Raw genomic sequence first — 15808 nt, forward strand, 5'->3', positions numbered from 1 at the left:
CGAACTATTATCTCTCCTTCGACCATCGGAATAGCAGATCATTATCATTAACTGTCCTTAAGGTAGCTTATAAGAGTTTGAAATAGCTGGCCAAGCAGCAGACTGATTTAATCAATTTATCGACACCAAAAGGGCTTATAGATTGATTGAGACGGTTAATGGAATATATAGACTCTGATCGAACATACCTGTATGAACAAGTCAACCACAGCGTATCGTGGCGGCTGCCCGCTGTCGACCGCCTTGACTGTCAGATTGATCCACGCCTGCTGTTCGTGGTCGATCTTGTTCGCCACCACTATCTCGCCCGTGGAACTTTCCATGTGGATGAGGTTTAACAGCTTTTCGGGACCTGGAAACCAATGGCATTAGATACTCAGGATACTCTGTACACGATTGTGTTATCTGTCAGGTAGGGTTGGGTGAAAATCCATTTAAAAAAAGGCTCTCATGTACATAAGAGAGGTCGAATGTCGAAATCTGGTACGGATTTAAATGTGAATTTTGAAGTTCAATACAAATATCGATCTTCGTTCGTTGGTTCTTATTGTTAGAGTTCCCAATGGTGGAGATCCGTTAGAAGGGCTATATGAACATGGGCTAGTCGTTTTCGTTGCCGACTAAGTATAATGATAAGCGAGAGCGAGTCAGTTTGCCACGATGTTTACGATATTCCTAACCTTCAACGTAGTAAGTCATGGTCCGATTTTTGTCCGCATCATCCGCGATCACAGTCACTATATTAGCTCTTAGAGTTCTCAGCTATGGAGGTCCGATAGAAGGGTTTTCGGATTCGGAACTTGGGGTTATTGTTGTTTTCGTCGGCGACTACTACAGTGAGCGTAGTTAACGCAACTAGCCACCATCACCGCCTGCTTTTTCAATTGCTATCTACATAATAAAATACTATATATTTCTAGAAAATACCTTCAACGTAGTAGGTCATAGTCCGATTTTTATCCGCATCATCCGCGATCACAGTCACTATATTAGCACCATTCTTAGAGTTCTCAGCTATGGAGGTCCGGTAGAAGGGTTTCCGGAACTTGGGGTTGTTGTCGTTTTCGTCGGCGACTACGATAGTGAGCGTGGCCGATGCGGTTTGCCGAGGCCCGGCTACTGCTGCCATGTCTTCTACTGTGATTACTAGTTTGATCGTTTCTACTTTTTCCCTGTCAAGTAATCTGTGGAAGAAACTTTGTTTTAGAATGAGTGCAAGTATATTCCATGCGTCTGATTAATTTGTAAAATATTAGAGGAGCCTAACTTGTCTCATTTGTGACTTGTGCGACAAACGATTAGAAATCTGAGTGTTTAAAATAGCAAAAAACAAGAGCAAATGCAGTTAATTACGAATAATTTTAGTTACGCCACATACGACGGACTGCTAGTACAATCTTTATGGGAACTAAACGCAAAGCGGAGGCGAGCCATTTCCATTTGGCATTTGAAATCTGGAAAATGACTAGTGTAACTTATAAATTCTATAGTGTCATGAATTCAACCAACCTGACAACCCTGAGCGTCCCGTCAACGGGACGTTCAGTTTAGTTACGCCACATACGACGGACTGCTAGTACAATCTTTATGGGAACTAAACGCAAAGCGGAGGCGAGCCATTTCCATTTGGCATTTGAAATCTGGAAAATGACTAGTGTAACTTATAAATTCTATAGTGTCATGAATTCAACCAACCTGACAACCCTGAGCGTCCCGTCAACGGCGTTCAAGTCCCAGATGGCCATGTAGTCGTACTCCGTGAGCGGGACCAGCACGCCGTCCTCGTCCCGCGCGATACTGGCGTCCTTGTCTATCGCGAAACGGAGCACGGGCTGCGAGTCCGGGTCGTGGGCTTGTGCGCGGTACACTAGGGTTCCCACCTGTTATAATGCATTGTTTATCTTACCTAAGTTCACTTTCTAAGTACGTGACACGTTACTGTTAATCGTTGCGTATAGTAGAAGTTTTTTTAAGAAATATGTTAAGTTACGAGGGACGTCCAAAAAGTAATGAGAATGGATATGTTCCTGTATCTTGATTTAATTTTTCTTAACTTGTCCATGTAGCAGTACTCATTAAAGTGAAATTGCATAATTCAAAATTTTACTACTTTCATTTGTTTTTCTTTGATATGTAAATAATTGACACAAGGTGGGGGATGAACATTTTCAGTAAAATAAGAGCATGTTTTCATGGATATTTGACATGTCGTGAGTTCATTTCTGACATGAATATCAAAAATAATCATACTTTAAATTAAAGCTGGGTTTATCCTTTGTTAGTAACATCAATAAAAAAAGTTCGTATAGATACATTTTCAAACGGTATGGTATCCAAAAAAACTCTAGGTGCTGTTTTGGGTCATGTTCACGATTTTTACAGATTATCACGAAAATTGAGAATATAGATTGGAAACAAAATTACGTTAGTATTAAAGAAGAACATACAATCATTTTAATATTAAAAAAATGATTAGTTACAATAAGAACATTTTGAACAAACAAATAATAATGTTTTTGGCCTTCAAAATGACAGTCGACAGGGCCGAACCCTCAAATTACAGAGGGTGCTGCTCAAGTTAGTGTATTTAAAGCTACAAGTGACATACCTAATATTGAAGGTAATATAAGGATCATTAATATTTTATACCCGACCTTTAAATAAAATTGTAAAATAATCGCTACTCTGAAGTATAATGAAGTGAAGTGCTTACTGACATGGTATTTAGACTATCGTTAAGATTTTAATTTTTAAAGGGGGCAAACAAATAATAATTGAAAAAATTAAATATGTAAATAAATCACAAAAGAGTTACTTTTAATTATAAAAATATAAGGATATTCACATTCTTATGTTTTAATACTCATTATCATTACTTATTGAACGCCCCTCGTATTTCTTGAAAAAAATAAATCTATAGACGTTTCTTAGAGTGATAGAGACAATTCTTATTTAGCTGAAAAACCAGCTGTTTTTTTCTCCAAACTATAAATATCCTTAACTATATCTTTACTTAACAACATGCCCAACTTCTCCGTAAAAATGTCATCGCTGTGCCAGAGATTAGATGCCTTATGAGCATCTTTTAGTAACAATTTCTTTAACTTACTGTGAATCTAAAACGAAATTATTGACTTTCTTAACTTTTAAAGTGGCTGTTTGTCCATTTTATTTGAATCGTTATAGACCTATACGCAATAAAACCTACCGCTTATAACATTATACCTGTGTGTTTTCCTTCACGCTGATAGTCCCGGGTTCGACGAACACAGGTGGTTTGTTGTTCACGTCCACTATGGTGATGTTCACTAGCACTGCCGCGCTTAGCTGCTGCTCACCGATACCACCGTCTAACGCGACCTAATGTGAAGAAATATGACATGAATTCACCTAGGGATATCAAGTATTTTAGCTTATTTTCAGTTTTAGACATTATTAATGCAATACCGGTGTGCAATATAACACTTTAAGTTCTCGCGCTTTGTACAAATATTTAAAGTCACATACAGGTCGAACGCGATTAATTAACATTATTTTACCTTTTTTCACCCAACGTTTCGGCCAGGTTGCACTGGCCGTGCCGCCGTGGTCGCGGAAGACTGACGTCCCAGCAAAGTGTCACCGGAGATGTAAACCCCACAAAACTACCCGATATTAATATGTGGGGTTTACATCTCAGGTCTTCCGCGGCCAGTGCAACCTGGCCGAAACGTTGGGAAAAAAGGTAAAATAATGTTAATTAATCGCGTTCGACCTGTATGTGACTTTAAATATGTGTACCGGTGTACCCACCAAGTGACTGAGCTATTCCTATCTCTAGAAGATCAAAATTTACTTACGATGGTAAGCGTGTAGCGGTTGCTCTTCGGGTTAGTCTTGTCGGGGTCGAGCGACGAGCCGTTGGCGACGGACACAACGCCCGAGCGAGAGTCAATGACGAATTTGTCGCTCGCGCCGCGCTGTATACGATACACCACGCGATTGTTAGGGACGAACCGTCTCCGTCGCGCGCTTTTACCTGACACATAAAAATATTATTTAGAAGTCATTCGAAGATAGTTGACGTCTTATGAATTGAAGATAAGTTATTCGTTCCCAAATATGAGGTCTAAAAACTGGTCCACCATTTCGTCATATTTTGAACCCAATCGTTTAACGATCAAAATCGCCTCTGTCTTGGCTTGAAATGTGAGCGGCTAGCTAGAGGTTTCATTCATTTTTGCGAAGAGGAGCAATCTTAAAACTCTTAAAATCATACCCACAGATATTAATATTTCAATATTAGTCCGATATGTAATTTAAATGTAGCACATCATAATATTAAGTCATTAATTACTCAATCTTTTTTATATGATTTTGTTTACCTCTAAGACGCTAGTCCCTCCAGGCATGTCTTCAGGTATGGAGCGCTTGTACATCATCTGTTGGAACATGGGCGCGTGATCGTTGATGTCCTGTACGTATATCGTTACAGGAACTGTCGAGGACAGCGGTGGTACGCCGAAATCGCGCGCTCTGACCTGAAAAGTTGCACTATTTATAAATTCTATATGTCGATCTCAAAATCTGCCAGGTCATGAAATTCCTAAGGCATATATTTAATTGTGACAAATAACACAATGTGCTTTTGCAATTCTGCTGCTATCTGTAGGTACAATATTTACAATATTTATATTTATTTACAATTTACAATATTTACAATTTACTATTAAAACTAACCTACCCACAAAATTAAATTTTGAAAAAAACTCCGACATAGTGGACCGATTTTCATGAGACGTGGCTAAGAACACTCCCGACTAAGGCCTGATTTAGACGGCGTGCGAACTCGCATGCGAGTTACATTGCGGGCTGTGAGGTTACATACAATTTTGCACAGCCATCAAATATCGCAATGTAATAAAACTCGTATGCGAGTACTCGTAACGTCTAAATGGGCTCTAACTCAGCTTTCAAACAAAAATAAACTATATCTAAATCGGTTCATCCGTTCGGGAGGTACGACGCCATAGACAGACAGACACGTCAAACTTATAACATGCCGTCGTTTTTGCATCGGGGGTTAACAAACATGGTTTGCAAAAAATAATTAAAATATTTAACCTTTTAACATCTTAAGCTGAGTTTAGACCAGAAAGTTAGTCTGTCTGTCTGTCTGTCTGTCTGTTTGTCTGTGTGTGTGTCTGTCTGTGGCACCGTAGCTCCCGAACGGGTGAACCGATTTCGATTTAGTTTTTTTTGTTTGAAAGCTGAGTTAGTCGGGAGTGTTCTTAGCCATGTTTCATGAAAATCGGTCCACTATGTGGCGGTCGGGGGTTTTTTCAAAATTTTAATTGCCAATAATTTTTTTTTATTGTTTTAGGGAATTTTAGGTCAATTGTACTCAGAATCACGAGTACTTTCAATCTCACTGGGAGACAAAAAGTGTCCTAGAATTCCCATACATTTTTGATACTTTCCTCTTTTGTTATCCCATACAAAATGTACGGAAAATGGTAACAAAATAAGAAAAAATCGTATGGGACAATTTTTTTAACTACTAGGATTGAAAAGGCTAGTAATTCTGAGTAGAAATAGCATATTTTTTTTCAAAAATATCACACTTCATAAAAGTGACAAAAAAAAAGAAATGCTCAGGTACAGTTTCCTGTACCAAATGGGAACTAGTAAGATATTGAGGCGGAAAAACTCCTATTATTGACTGAACGATTCCAGTTATCGATGTTGTTATTCCAATTAAAACTAACCTACCCACAAAATTTAATTTTGAAAAACACTCCGACATAGTGGACCGATTTTCATGAGACGTGGCTAAGAACACTCCCGACTAAGGCCTGATTTAGACGGCGTGCCAACTCGCATGCGATTTTAAATACATTACGGGCTGTTGAGGGTACATATAATTTTGCACAGCCTTCAAATACCGCAATGCAATAAAACTCGTATGCGAGTTCTCGTACCGTCTAAATGGGCCTTAAGGCCTGATTTAGACGGCGTGCGAACTCGCATGCGATTTTAGTTACATTGCGGGATTTGAGGTTACATACAATTTTACACAGCCATCAAATACCGCAATGTAATGAAACTCGTATGCGAGTACTCGTATCGTCTAAATGGGCTCTAACTCTCAAACAAAAAAAAAACTATATCTAAATCGGTTCATCCGTTCGGGAGCTACGATACGATACGACGCCATATACAGACAGACACGTCAAACTTATAACATGCCGTCGTTTTTGCATCGGGCGTTAACAAACATGGTTTGCAAAAAATAATTAGAATATTTAACCTTTTAACATCTTAAGCTGAGTTTAGACCAGAAAGTTATTGCTGCAAGTTCTGAGACGCAACTATAGGTAAGAGTGAGTGGCAAATATCTGCATCTCTTTCTTGCATATACTTCTGTCTCAAAACTTGCAGCAATAACTTGCACGTCTAAACTCAGCTTTAGTATTTTCGTCGACCATGCTTATGTCGCCGCCTTATTTATCAAACTGCTGCCTACGATAAAAGGATAATAAAAACCTTACAGTGAGATGTATCGGTCGTATGTTAGTGTTGTCCCCCGGAATCTGCTCGAAGTCGAGTCCGTCCACGGGCGTGATGATGCCCAGGTTCGGGTCTATGGTGAAATTGTTCTTGTACTCGCCGCCCACTATAGAGTACTCTATGTGACTGTTCTTAGTACCTGCGGAATTAAAGTTAATTTGTCACCAGCCTCCCAACACAAAATTAAATCATGGAATTTCCTGAATAGTTTGACAAACGAGCTTACGACTGATATAATACTTACTTACTTAGATACATCCAGGGACTTATATTTGTTGAGCCATTTAGGCGTCGAACTGAACTTGTAATTGTAGGTAATAACAGTTAAGCCAAGAGGTGTCTAGTATAAAGTGAGTTCTAAATTGCTCAACGATTGATGTCCGTGGCCGTATTTACATAATTATGTATTTAAAACAGATTATTTGTTGAACTAAGGTACAGCGGGGCAAATCTCAACTGGGGGTGTGTGTGTGGATTGAGTGAGCACCTTCCGAAAATAAAAAAAAATATGCTGATCATTTAGTAAAAGTTCTAAAACAATTGTAAAACGAATCTCTGAATTTGTAAAAAGATAAATCAAAAGATACAGCCATTAACATGTGCTCACTCAGTTCTCACAAACTACCAACGAAAACAGTGAATATATTCATTTAACATATAATATTTATATACTAACATTTAGTAAAAAATAGGCCAACCTACCTCTATAAATATTAGATCACCTAGTGACGTATTAAATTTTTTACAAATAGTTTCTTATGCTCACTCAATCCACACACTTTTGAAAAGCCGAATTTTGATGAAAAACATAAGATTTAGACCGCTATTATATGTGTATAGTTTAGTAAAAGTGAAATGGGAATTTGTAAAATACAAAACGAACCACTAACGTGTCAGGTTTTTTTATAATAAATTTTTGTAAGTGCTCACTCAGTCCACACGTTTTGAGAAAGTTAAAAATGTAAATATCTTACGATTTGTAGCACCTAAGACACTCGAAAGTACTTCAACATTTAGTAAAAATTTTTACTAAATATCCACCATCTAATATTTTATATTCGTTGTCTGGTTTTAAAGATATTCAGACATAACTTTTCTCATACAAATGTATCAAGTAGGGTGACTACACTATGTCGGCTCCTGATTTTCCCCACCTTCCCATAGTCATATTGAGATTGGGGAGTTTCGTTCGTTCAATTTTCATAATATTAAACTAATACCATATTAATTATCCATCTGCAACCTGTTTTTAGGTTATGTTCTTGGCCTAGTGATGATGTGTATTGTGTAATTTTTATCGACGTCAGGATAATAACCATATCGACATGCATGCATTAAAAAGGACATGAATGATAATTGGTAAGAAACAAAGAATATAATACTTCACTAGTAAGAAACCAGAACCTGGTAATCTAATCGCGCTAACAGATGAGCGTACCGGATTTGTAAGTGGGAGCGAGAAATAGTTATTCTTTTCTCGCTCCCACTTACAAATCCGGTGAACTATTATCAAAATTGAACGAAACTCCCCAATCTCAATATGACAATGGGAAGGTGGGGAAAATCAGGAGCCGACATAGTGTGGTCACCCTACTTGATACATTTGTATGAGAAAAGTTATGTCTGAATATCTTTAAAACCAGACAACGAATATAAAATATTAGATGGTGGATATTTAGTAAAAATTTTTACTAAATGTTGAAGTACTTTCGAGTGTCTTAGATGCTACAAATCGTAAGATATTTACATTTTTAACTTTCTCAAAACGTGTGGACTGAGTGAGCACTTACAAAAATTTATTATAAAAAAACCTGACACGTTAGTGGTTCGTTTTGTATTTTACAAATTCCCATTTCACTTTTACTAAACTATACACACATAATAGCGGTCTAAATCTTATGTTTTTCATCAAAATTCGGCTTTTCAAAAGTGTGTGGATTGAGTGAGCATAAGAAACTATTTGTAAAAAATTTAATACGTCACTAGGTGATCTAATATTTATAGAGGTAGGTTGGCCTATTTTTTACTAAATGTTAGTATATAAATATTATATGTTAAATGAATATATTCACTGTTTTCGTTGGTAGTTTGTGAGAACTGAGTGAGCACATGTTAATGGCTGTATCTTTTGATTTATCTTTTTACAAATTCAGAGATTCGTTTTACAATTGTTTTAGAACTTTTACTAAATGATCAGCATATTTTTTTTTATTTTCGGAAGGTGCTCACTCAATCCACACACACACCAACTGGGGGGCCATTGTATCTAATCCATTTTTTTTCCATTATTACACTATGATGTTGACTTCTACACGTATCCACTGAACACTATATATTGTGGAGGGCACCAACCATATATAACCGGTAGACACTCTAATAATGCAAAATTTGTAAAACATGGAAAAAATGGACCAGTTACATTTGCCCCGCTGTACCTTATAGTGATAATGATAATAATATCCCACCCTACATTTAATAACGATGCCACGCGAACAAAATAAAGGCTCATATGAACCTGTTATAATCTAACCCATATTTAATTGGGGTATGCATTTTGAGAAGGTAATGTTCTATTGTTATAACTTCAACAATCAACATCTGTTAGTTTGCCGGAAGCGGCAGCACTAAGGCTAATAAGCGTCCATTAAAGCACTATCAAACTAAGAAAAAAACCGGCCAAGTGCGAGTCGGACTCGCGCACCGAGGGTTCCGTACAAACCTAAGGTTTTCGGAATTTTTCCTTTATGTGTGCTATAAAACGTTGCTTCATGCCAAATTTCAAGATTCTAGGTCGACTGGAAGTACCCTTTAGGTTTTGATTCCCTTGCGAGTACTTGCGAGTTTCAAAATATGCAGCTTAAATTGCTGTTTCTTTTGATTGCGTTGACATAGAAGTTTGATTTTGTTACAGCTTAAAGGTATTATAGACCTGAGTATTTGGTATGAATTTCAATTTAATACTTGGTTAAAATTATTAAAAAAATATATATTATGTGATGTAACTAAAAATTTATGGTTTTCGTAATTTTTCCTTTATCTATGCTATAAGACGTTGCTTCGTACCAAATTTCAAGATTCTGAGTTCACGGGAAGCACCCTGTAGGTTTTGATTCCCTTGCAAGTGTCGAAAATTTGCGGCATAAACGGCTGTATCTTTTGATTGCGTTGGCTTAGAAGTTTGATTTTTTCACAGCTTCAAGGGACAGTAGACCTGAGTAATTGATATAAATTGATAATTGATATAAATTTCAGTAATTGATATAAATTGATAATTGATATAAATTTCAGCTTCATACCTCCACGCGTTCCTGAGAAAAAGGGTCTTGACAGACGGACGGACGGACGGACAGACGGACAACAAAGTGATCCTATAAGGGTTCCGTTTTTTCCTTTTGAGGTACGGAACCCTAAAAAGAGGTCATAAGCGCATAAGTGACGCTGGCATCATCTTTTCCGGCAGAGCGTCACATACAAAATCATTACCGAATCCAATGTCAGATTTAAAGTGTGTCACAGTGGCATTGAATTTAGAGATAAAATCAGAGAAAACCATTACAAAAAGACACAATTACGCTACAAGTGACAATAATCACATTCTCTCGTTCATTTGCCTGATTATAATAGAGATTTAACCTTCACTTAATTAACTGAATTTTAAAGAGCTTGTCATTGTTAAATCGTGAGTCCCAAGCATTTGAACCTCAGAAACTTTTCTTCTATAACACTGGCATCATATGATATCGCTGGGGCTAGTGGGACTCGAAGGTTTAGTGATATTCTAATCCATACAATGTTTGCAATAAGTATACACAATATTTTACCAAAGGGTTTTCAAACTTTTGCTCTTTCTCAAGCAGCCTGGCCTTATTTATTGGACAGGAACATAAGACGCCTTGTCATTGACATCCTCTCTGTTGACGATGACTTGCGCAGTGTCGCCCTTGCTTGTGGAATGCTTCTACGATGAGTTAAGTATAAACACAACTTACCATTCAAATCAATATCTCTAGCTTCCAGCACCAACGGGTTTTCAAACTGTCTCTCATTCTCAAGCAATCTAGCCTCATATTTATTGGCCAGGAACATAGGCGCATTGTCGTTAACATCCTCTATGTTGACTATGAGTTGTGCGGTGTTACGGTTGCCTCTGCCGAGGTCGTCGCATGCTTTTACGATGAGATAAATAAGGACAACGACTTACCATTCAAATCAATATCTCTAGCTTCCAGCACCATTGGGTTTTCAAACTGTCTCTCATTCTCAAGCAATCTAGCCTCATATTTATTGGCCAGGAACATAGGCGCATTGTCGTTAACATCCTCTATGTTGACTATGAGTTGTGCGGTGTTGCGGTTGCCTCTGCCGAGGTCGTCGCATGCTTTCACGATGAGATAAATAAGGACAACGACTTACCATTCAAATCAATATCTCTAGCTTCCAGCACCAACGGGTTTTCAAACTGTCTCTCATTCTCAAGCAATCTAGCCTCATATTTATTGGCCAGGAACATAGGCGCATTGTCGTTAACATCCTCTATGTTGACTATGAGTTGTGCGGTGTTGCGGTTGCCTCTGCCGAGGTCGTCGCATGCTTTTACGATGAGATAAATAAGGACAACGACTTACCATTCAAATCAATATCTCTAGCTTCCAGCACCAACGGGTTTTCAAACTGTCTCTCATTCTCAAGCAATCTAGCCTCATATTTATTGGCCAGGAACATAGGCGCATTGTCGTTAACATCCTCTATGTTGACTATGAGTTGTGCGGTGTTGCGGTTGCCTCTACCGAGGTCGTCGCGTGCTTCCACGGTGAGGTAGTGTCTCGAGACGAGCTCGCGGTCGAAACTGTCACCACCGGCTTGCTTCACGGTTATTACGCCGGAGATTGGATTGAGGCTTAGTCTGAAATTGTTTTAAGTATTTAATTGCGTTATAGGAAGGAAACGAATAGTACTCATTTTCTGAATGCACTTTAGTGAATATAAATATTAGGAAGCGAATATAATACGCATTGTTGATCAGCAATGATATGTTACAAATAAGTATTTTCTAGATTCCATGTATGGAAAATGTAATACGAGTATGCACTCTCAAAATCTGTAGATAATAAACGCAAGTTGCAAATTGTCCAATAAGTATAAACTAATAGAGCGTCCAAATAAATGGTCAATATCAAGCATTCAATAACTGGTAGGTACTAACAAACTCGCTATGCTGCCTCCAAGCCCGGTGTACCGAATGCCCCTGGTGCCATAGTTATCCGAGTCCTGGTCAAGCGCGCGGACCCACGCCACGGTAGTACCCGCGCCGCAGTTCTCGGGGATAGACACCGTGTATAGAGACTCGGTGAATTCGGGGAAGTTATCATTCTCATCCTTTATGTGAACCGTTATGGGGACCACGCTGAAATAAACATAGGTACAAATTTATCCTTATAATAATGTTGCTGTACAACAATGAAATAAATAGGTAAAATATGTGAGAGTAGAACACGATTTATTATGACGTACCTGATCTTAGGATTGTTAGAAACAATCTCTTTGGCTATGAGACTGAAGTTCATCACAGTAACTTTCTCATAGTCTAAGGAAGATGGGTCATTGACTCTAATCAGGAAGGAGGCTTCGTTGATTCCTTTAAACGGCGTGACGTCGAAGACGCCATTGTCTCCTTGTAGGAATAATTCGAAGGTACCATTTTTACCCTGGAAACATTGTTGAATATAAATATTCTATAATAACTATATATTACTGTAACTTTCATTACAAAACAAACATTTTATTCTGAAAAAATTGGACTAGGGTATTATAACAAATATATCATGCACAGTAAAATAATTACATTTTTACAGTTGCGTAGCCTGTTGCGGCACTCGTAGGTGCCTATAACGATAGGTTAGGTATATTTTGCAAACAATGTCCAAACTTGCATGCACTATTTGATTAGTACTACAGAGTACAATGAATACAATTGGTCATCCAAATATCGTATGTAAGATGTATCAAGAATCATATGTAAGTTCTTGAATGGCCTTAATAACTAGGTCCACACAGAGCGAGCAGTGTCATAGCGTGGCTATGTGGATGTGGCTCGGCCGAGCGTTCTGCTAACGCACGTCCACGTCGTCTGTTTGTCGCGCCCGAAAGGGCTTTAAGTATGTACTTAGTAGAACATGTCTATTTTTTTAGGGTTCCGTAGTCAACTAGGAACCCTTATAGTTTCGCCATGTCTGTCTGTCCGTCCGTCCGTCCGTCCGTCCGTCCGTCCGTCCGTCCGTCCGTCCGTCCGTCCGCGGATAATCTCAGTAACCGTTAGCACTAGAAAGCTGAAATTTGGTACCAATATGTATATCAATCACGCCAACAAAGTGCAAAAATAAAAAATGGAAAAAAATGTTTTATTAGGGTACCCCCCCTACATGTAAAGTGGGGGCTGATATTTTTTTCATTCCAACCCCAACATGTGATATATTGTTGGATAGGTATTTGAAAATGAATAAGGGTTTACTAAGATCGTTTTTTGATAATACTAATATTTTCGGAAATAATCGCTCGTAAAGGAAAAAAAAGTGCGTCCCCCCCCTCTAACTTTTGAACCATATGTTTAAAAAATATGAAAAAAATCACAAAAGTAGAACTTTATAAAGACTTTCTAGGAAAATTGTTTTGAACTTAATAGGTTCAGTAGTTTTTGAGAAAAATACGGAAAACTACGGAACCCTACACTGAGCGTGGCCCGACACGCTCTTGGCCGGTTTTATTTGAATCATTAGCTAATAGGTAAAAAATGCGCCGTGCGATTTTTTCCTATCATGTTACGATTTTTCATATTGTTTGTATGGGGTAACAAAAGAGGAAAGTAACAAAAATGTGTGGAAATTCTAGGACACTTCACAAAAAAAGAAACACTCAATAACTACCTGATCATAATCGAAGACTTCAGGCACCGCGTCCCGCTGCGGAACCGCGGCGTCTCGTCGTTCACGTCGGTGACTATGACCGTGACCTCGGTGGTCGCGCTCGGCATGGGAGGAACCATGCGAGATTCTTCTGTAGCCTGTTTCTTGTTAAAATTACATAGTAACTCTAACTACCTGATCATAATCGAAGACTTTAGGCACCGCGTCCTGCAGGAAGGTGATGGGAGTGTTCTGTTGCGCGTTCTCCATGCAGCACCTCGCCCACGTACTTGTCGCTGCGGAACCGCGGCGTCTCGTCGTTCACGTCGGTCACGATGACCGTGACCTCGGTAGTCGCACTCGGCATAGGCGATACCATGCGAGATTCTTCTATAACCTGTTTCTTGTTAAATGTACATAGTAACTACCTGATCATAATCGAAGACTTCAGGCACCGCGTCCCGCTGCGGAACCGCGGCGTCTCGTCGTTCACGTCGGTGACTATGACCGTGACCTCGGTGGTCGCGCTCGGCATGGGAGGAACCATGCGAGATTCTTCTGTAGCCTGTTTCTTGTTAAAAGTACATAGTAACTCTAACTACCTGATCATAATCGAAGACTTTAGGCACCGCGTCCTGCAGGAAGGTGATGGGAGTGTTCTGTTGCGCGTTCTCCATGCAGCACCTCGCCCACGTACTTGTCGCTGCGGAACCGCGGTGTCTCGTCGTTCACGTCGGTCACGATGACCGTGACCTCGGTAGTCGCACTCGGCATAGGCGATACCATGCGAGATTCTTCTATAACCTGTTTCTTGTTAAATGTACATAGTAACTACCTGATCATAATCGAAGACTTCAGGCACCGCGTCCCGCTGCGGAACCGCGGCGTCTCGTCGTTCACGTCGGTGACTATGACCGTGACCTCGGTGGTCGCGCTCGGCATGGGAGGAACCATGCGAGATTCTTCTGTAGCCTGTTTCTTGTTAAAAGTACATAGTAACTCTAACTACCTGATCATAATCGAAGACTTTAGGCACCGCGTCCTGCAGGAAGGTGATGGGAGTGTTCTGTTGCGCGTTCTCCATGCAGCACCTCGCCCACGTACTTGTCGCTGCGGAACCGCGGCGTCTCGTCGTTCACGTCGGTCACGATGACCGTGACCTCGGTGGTCGCGCTCGGCATGGGCGATACCATGCGAGATTCTTCTGTAGCCTGTTTCTTGTTAAATGGACATAGTAACTGTAACTACCTGATCATAATCGAAGACTTCAGGCACCGCATCCTGCAGGAAGGTGATGGGCGTGTTCTGTTGCGCGTTCTCCAGCACCTCGCCCACGTACTTGTCGCTGCGGAACCGCGGCGTCTCGTCGTTCACGTCGGTCACGATGACCGTGACCTCGGTGGTCGCGCTCGGCATGGGCGATACCATGCGAGATTCTTCTGTAGCCTGTTTCTTGTTAAATGGACATAGTAACTGTAACTACCTGATCATAATCGAAGACTTCAGGCACCGCATCCTGCAGGAAGGTGATGGGCGTGTTCTGTTGCGCGTTCTCCAGCACCTCGCCCACGTACTTGTCGCTGCGGAACCGCGGCGTTTCGTCGTTCACGTCAGTCACGATGACCGTGACCTCGGTGGTCGCGCTCGGCATGGGCGATACCATGCGAGATTCTTCTGTAGCCTGTTTCTTGTTAAATGGACATAGTAACTGTAACTACCTGATCATAATCGAAGACTTCAGGCACCGCATCCTGCAGGAAGGTGATGGGCGTGTTCTGTTGCGCGTTCTCCAGCACCTCGCCCACGTACTTGTCGCTGCGGAACCGCGGCGTCTCGTCGTTCACGTCGGTCACGATGACCGTGACCTCGGTGGTCGCGCTCGGCATGGGCGATACCATGCGAGATTCTTCTGTAGCCTGTTTCTTGTTAAATGGACATAGTAACTGTAACTACCTGATCATAATCGAAGACTTCAGGCACCGCATCCTGCAGGAAGGTGATGGGCGTGTTCTGTTGCGCGTTCTCCAGCACCTCGCCCACGTACTTGTCGCTGCGGAACCGCGGCGTTTCGTCGTTCACGTCAGTCACGATGACCGTGACCTCGGTGGTCGCGCTCGGCATGGGCGATACCATGCGAGATTCTTCTGTAGCCTGTTTCTTGTTAAATGGACATAGTAACTGTAACTACCTGATCATAATCGAAGACTTCAGGCACCGCATCCTGCAGGAAGGTGATGGGCGTGTTCTGTTGCGCGTTCTCCAGCACCTCGCCCACGTACTTGTCGCTGCGGAACCGCCGCGTCTCGTCGTTCACGTCGGTCACGATGACCGTGACCTCGGTGGTCGCGCTCGGCATGGGC

At 40.6% G+C, this 15808-nt stretch overlaps 1 protein-coding gene across 1 annotated transcript in view; it reads right to left on the reverse strand.

Moving 5' to 3' along the window:
• LOC125225932 (cadherin-23) overlaps positions 1–15808 on the reverse strand; it is a 70015-nt gene that overhangs the window by 10446 nt on the left and 43761 nt on the right. Inside the window, 11 exon segments of the mRNA XM_048129768.1 lie at positions 189–352; positions 928–1184; positions 1696–1880; positions 3226–3360; positions 3840–3991; positions 3994–4018; positions 4365–4520; positions 6531–6688; positions 11175–11452; positions 11753–11953; positions 12061–12254. Of these exon segments, the coding sequence (XP_047985725.1) occupies positions 189–352; positions 928–1184; positions 1696–1880; positions 3226–3360; positions 3840–3991; positions 3994–4018; positions 4365–4520; positions 6531–6688; positions 11175–11452; positions 11753–11953; positions 12061–12254 (1905 nt within the window).

The sequence above is a fragment of the Leguminivora glycinivorella genome, chromosome 1, assembly GCF_023078275.1.
Source record: "Leguminivora glycinivorella isolate SPB_JAAS2020 chromosome 1, LegGlyc_1.1, whole genome shotgun sequence".
Lineage (NCBI taxonomy): Eukaryota > Metazoa > Arthropoda > Insecta > Lepidoptera > Tortricidae > Leguminivora > Leguminivora glycinivorella.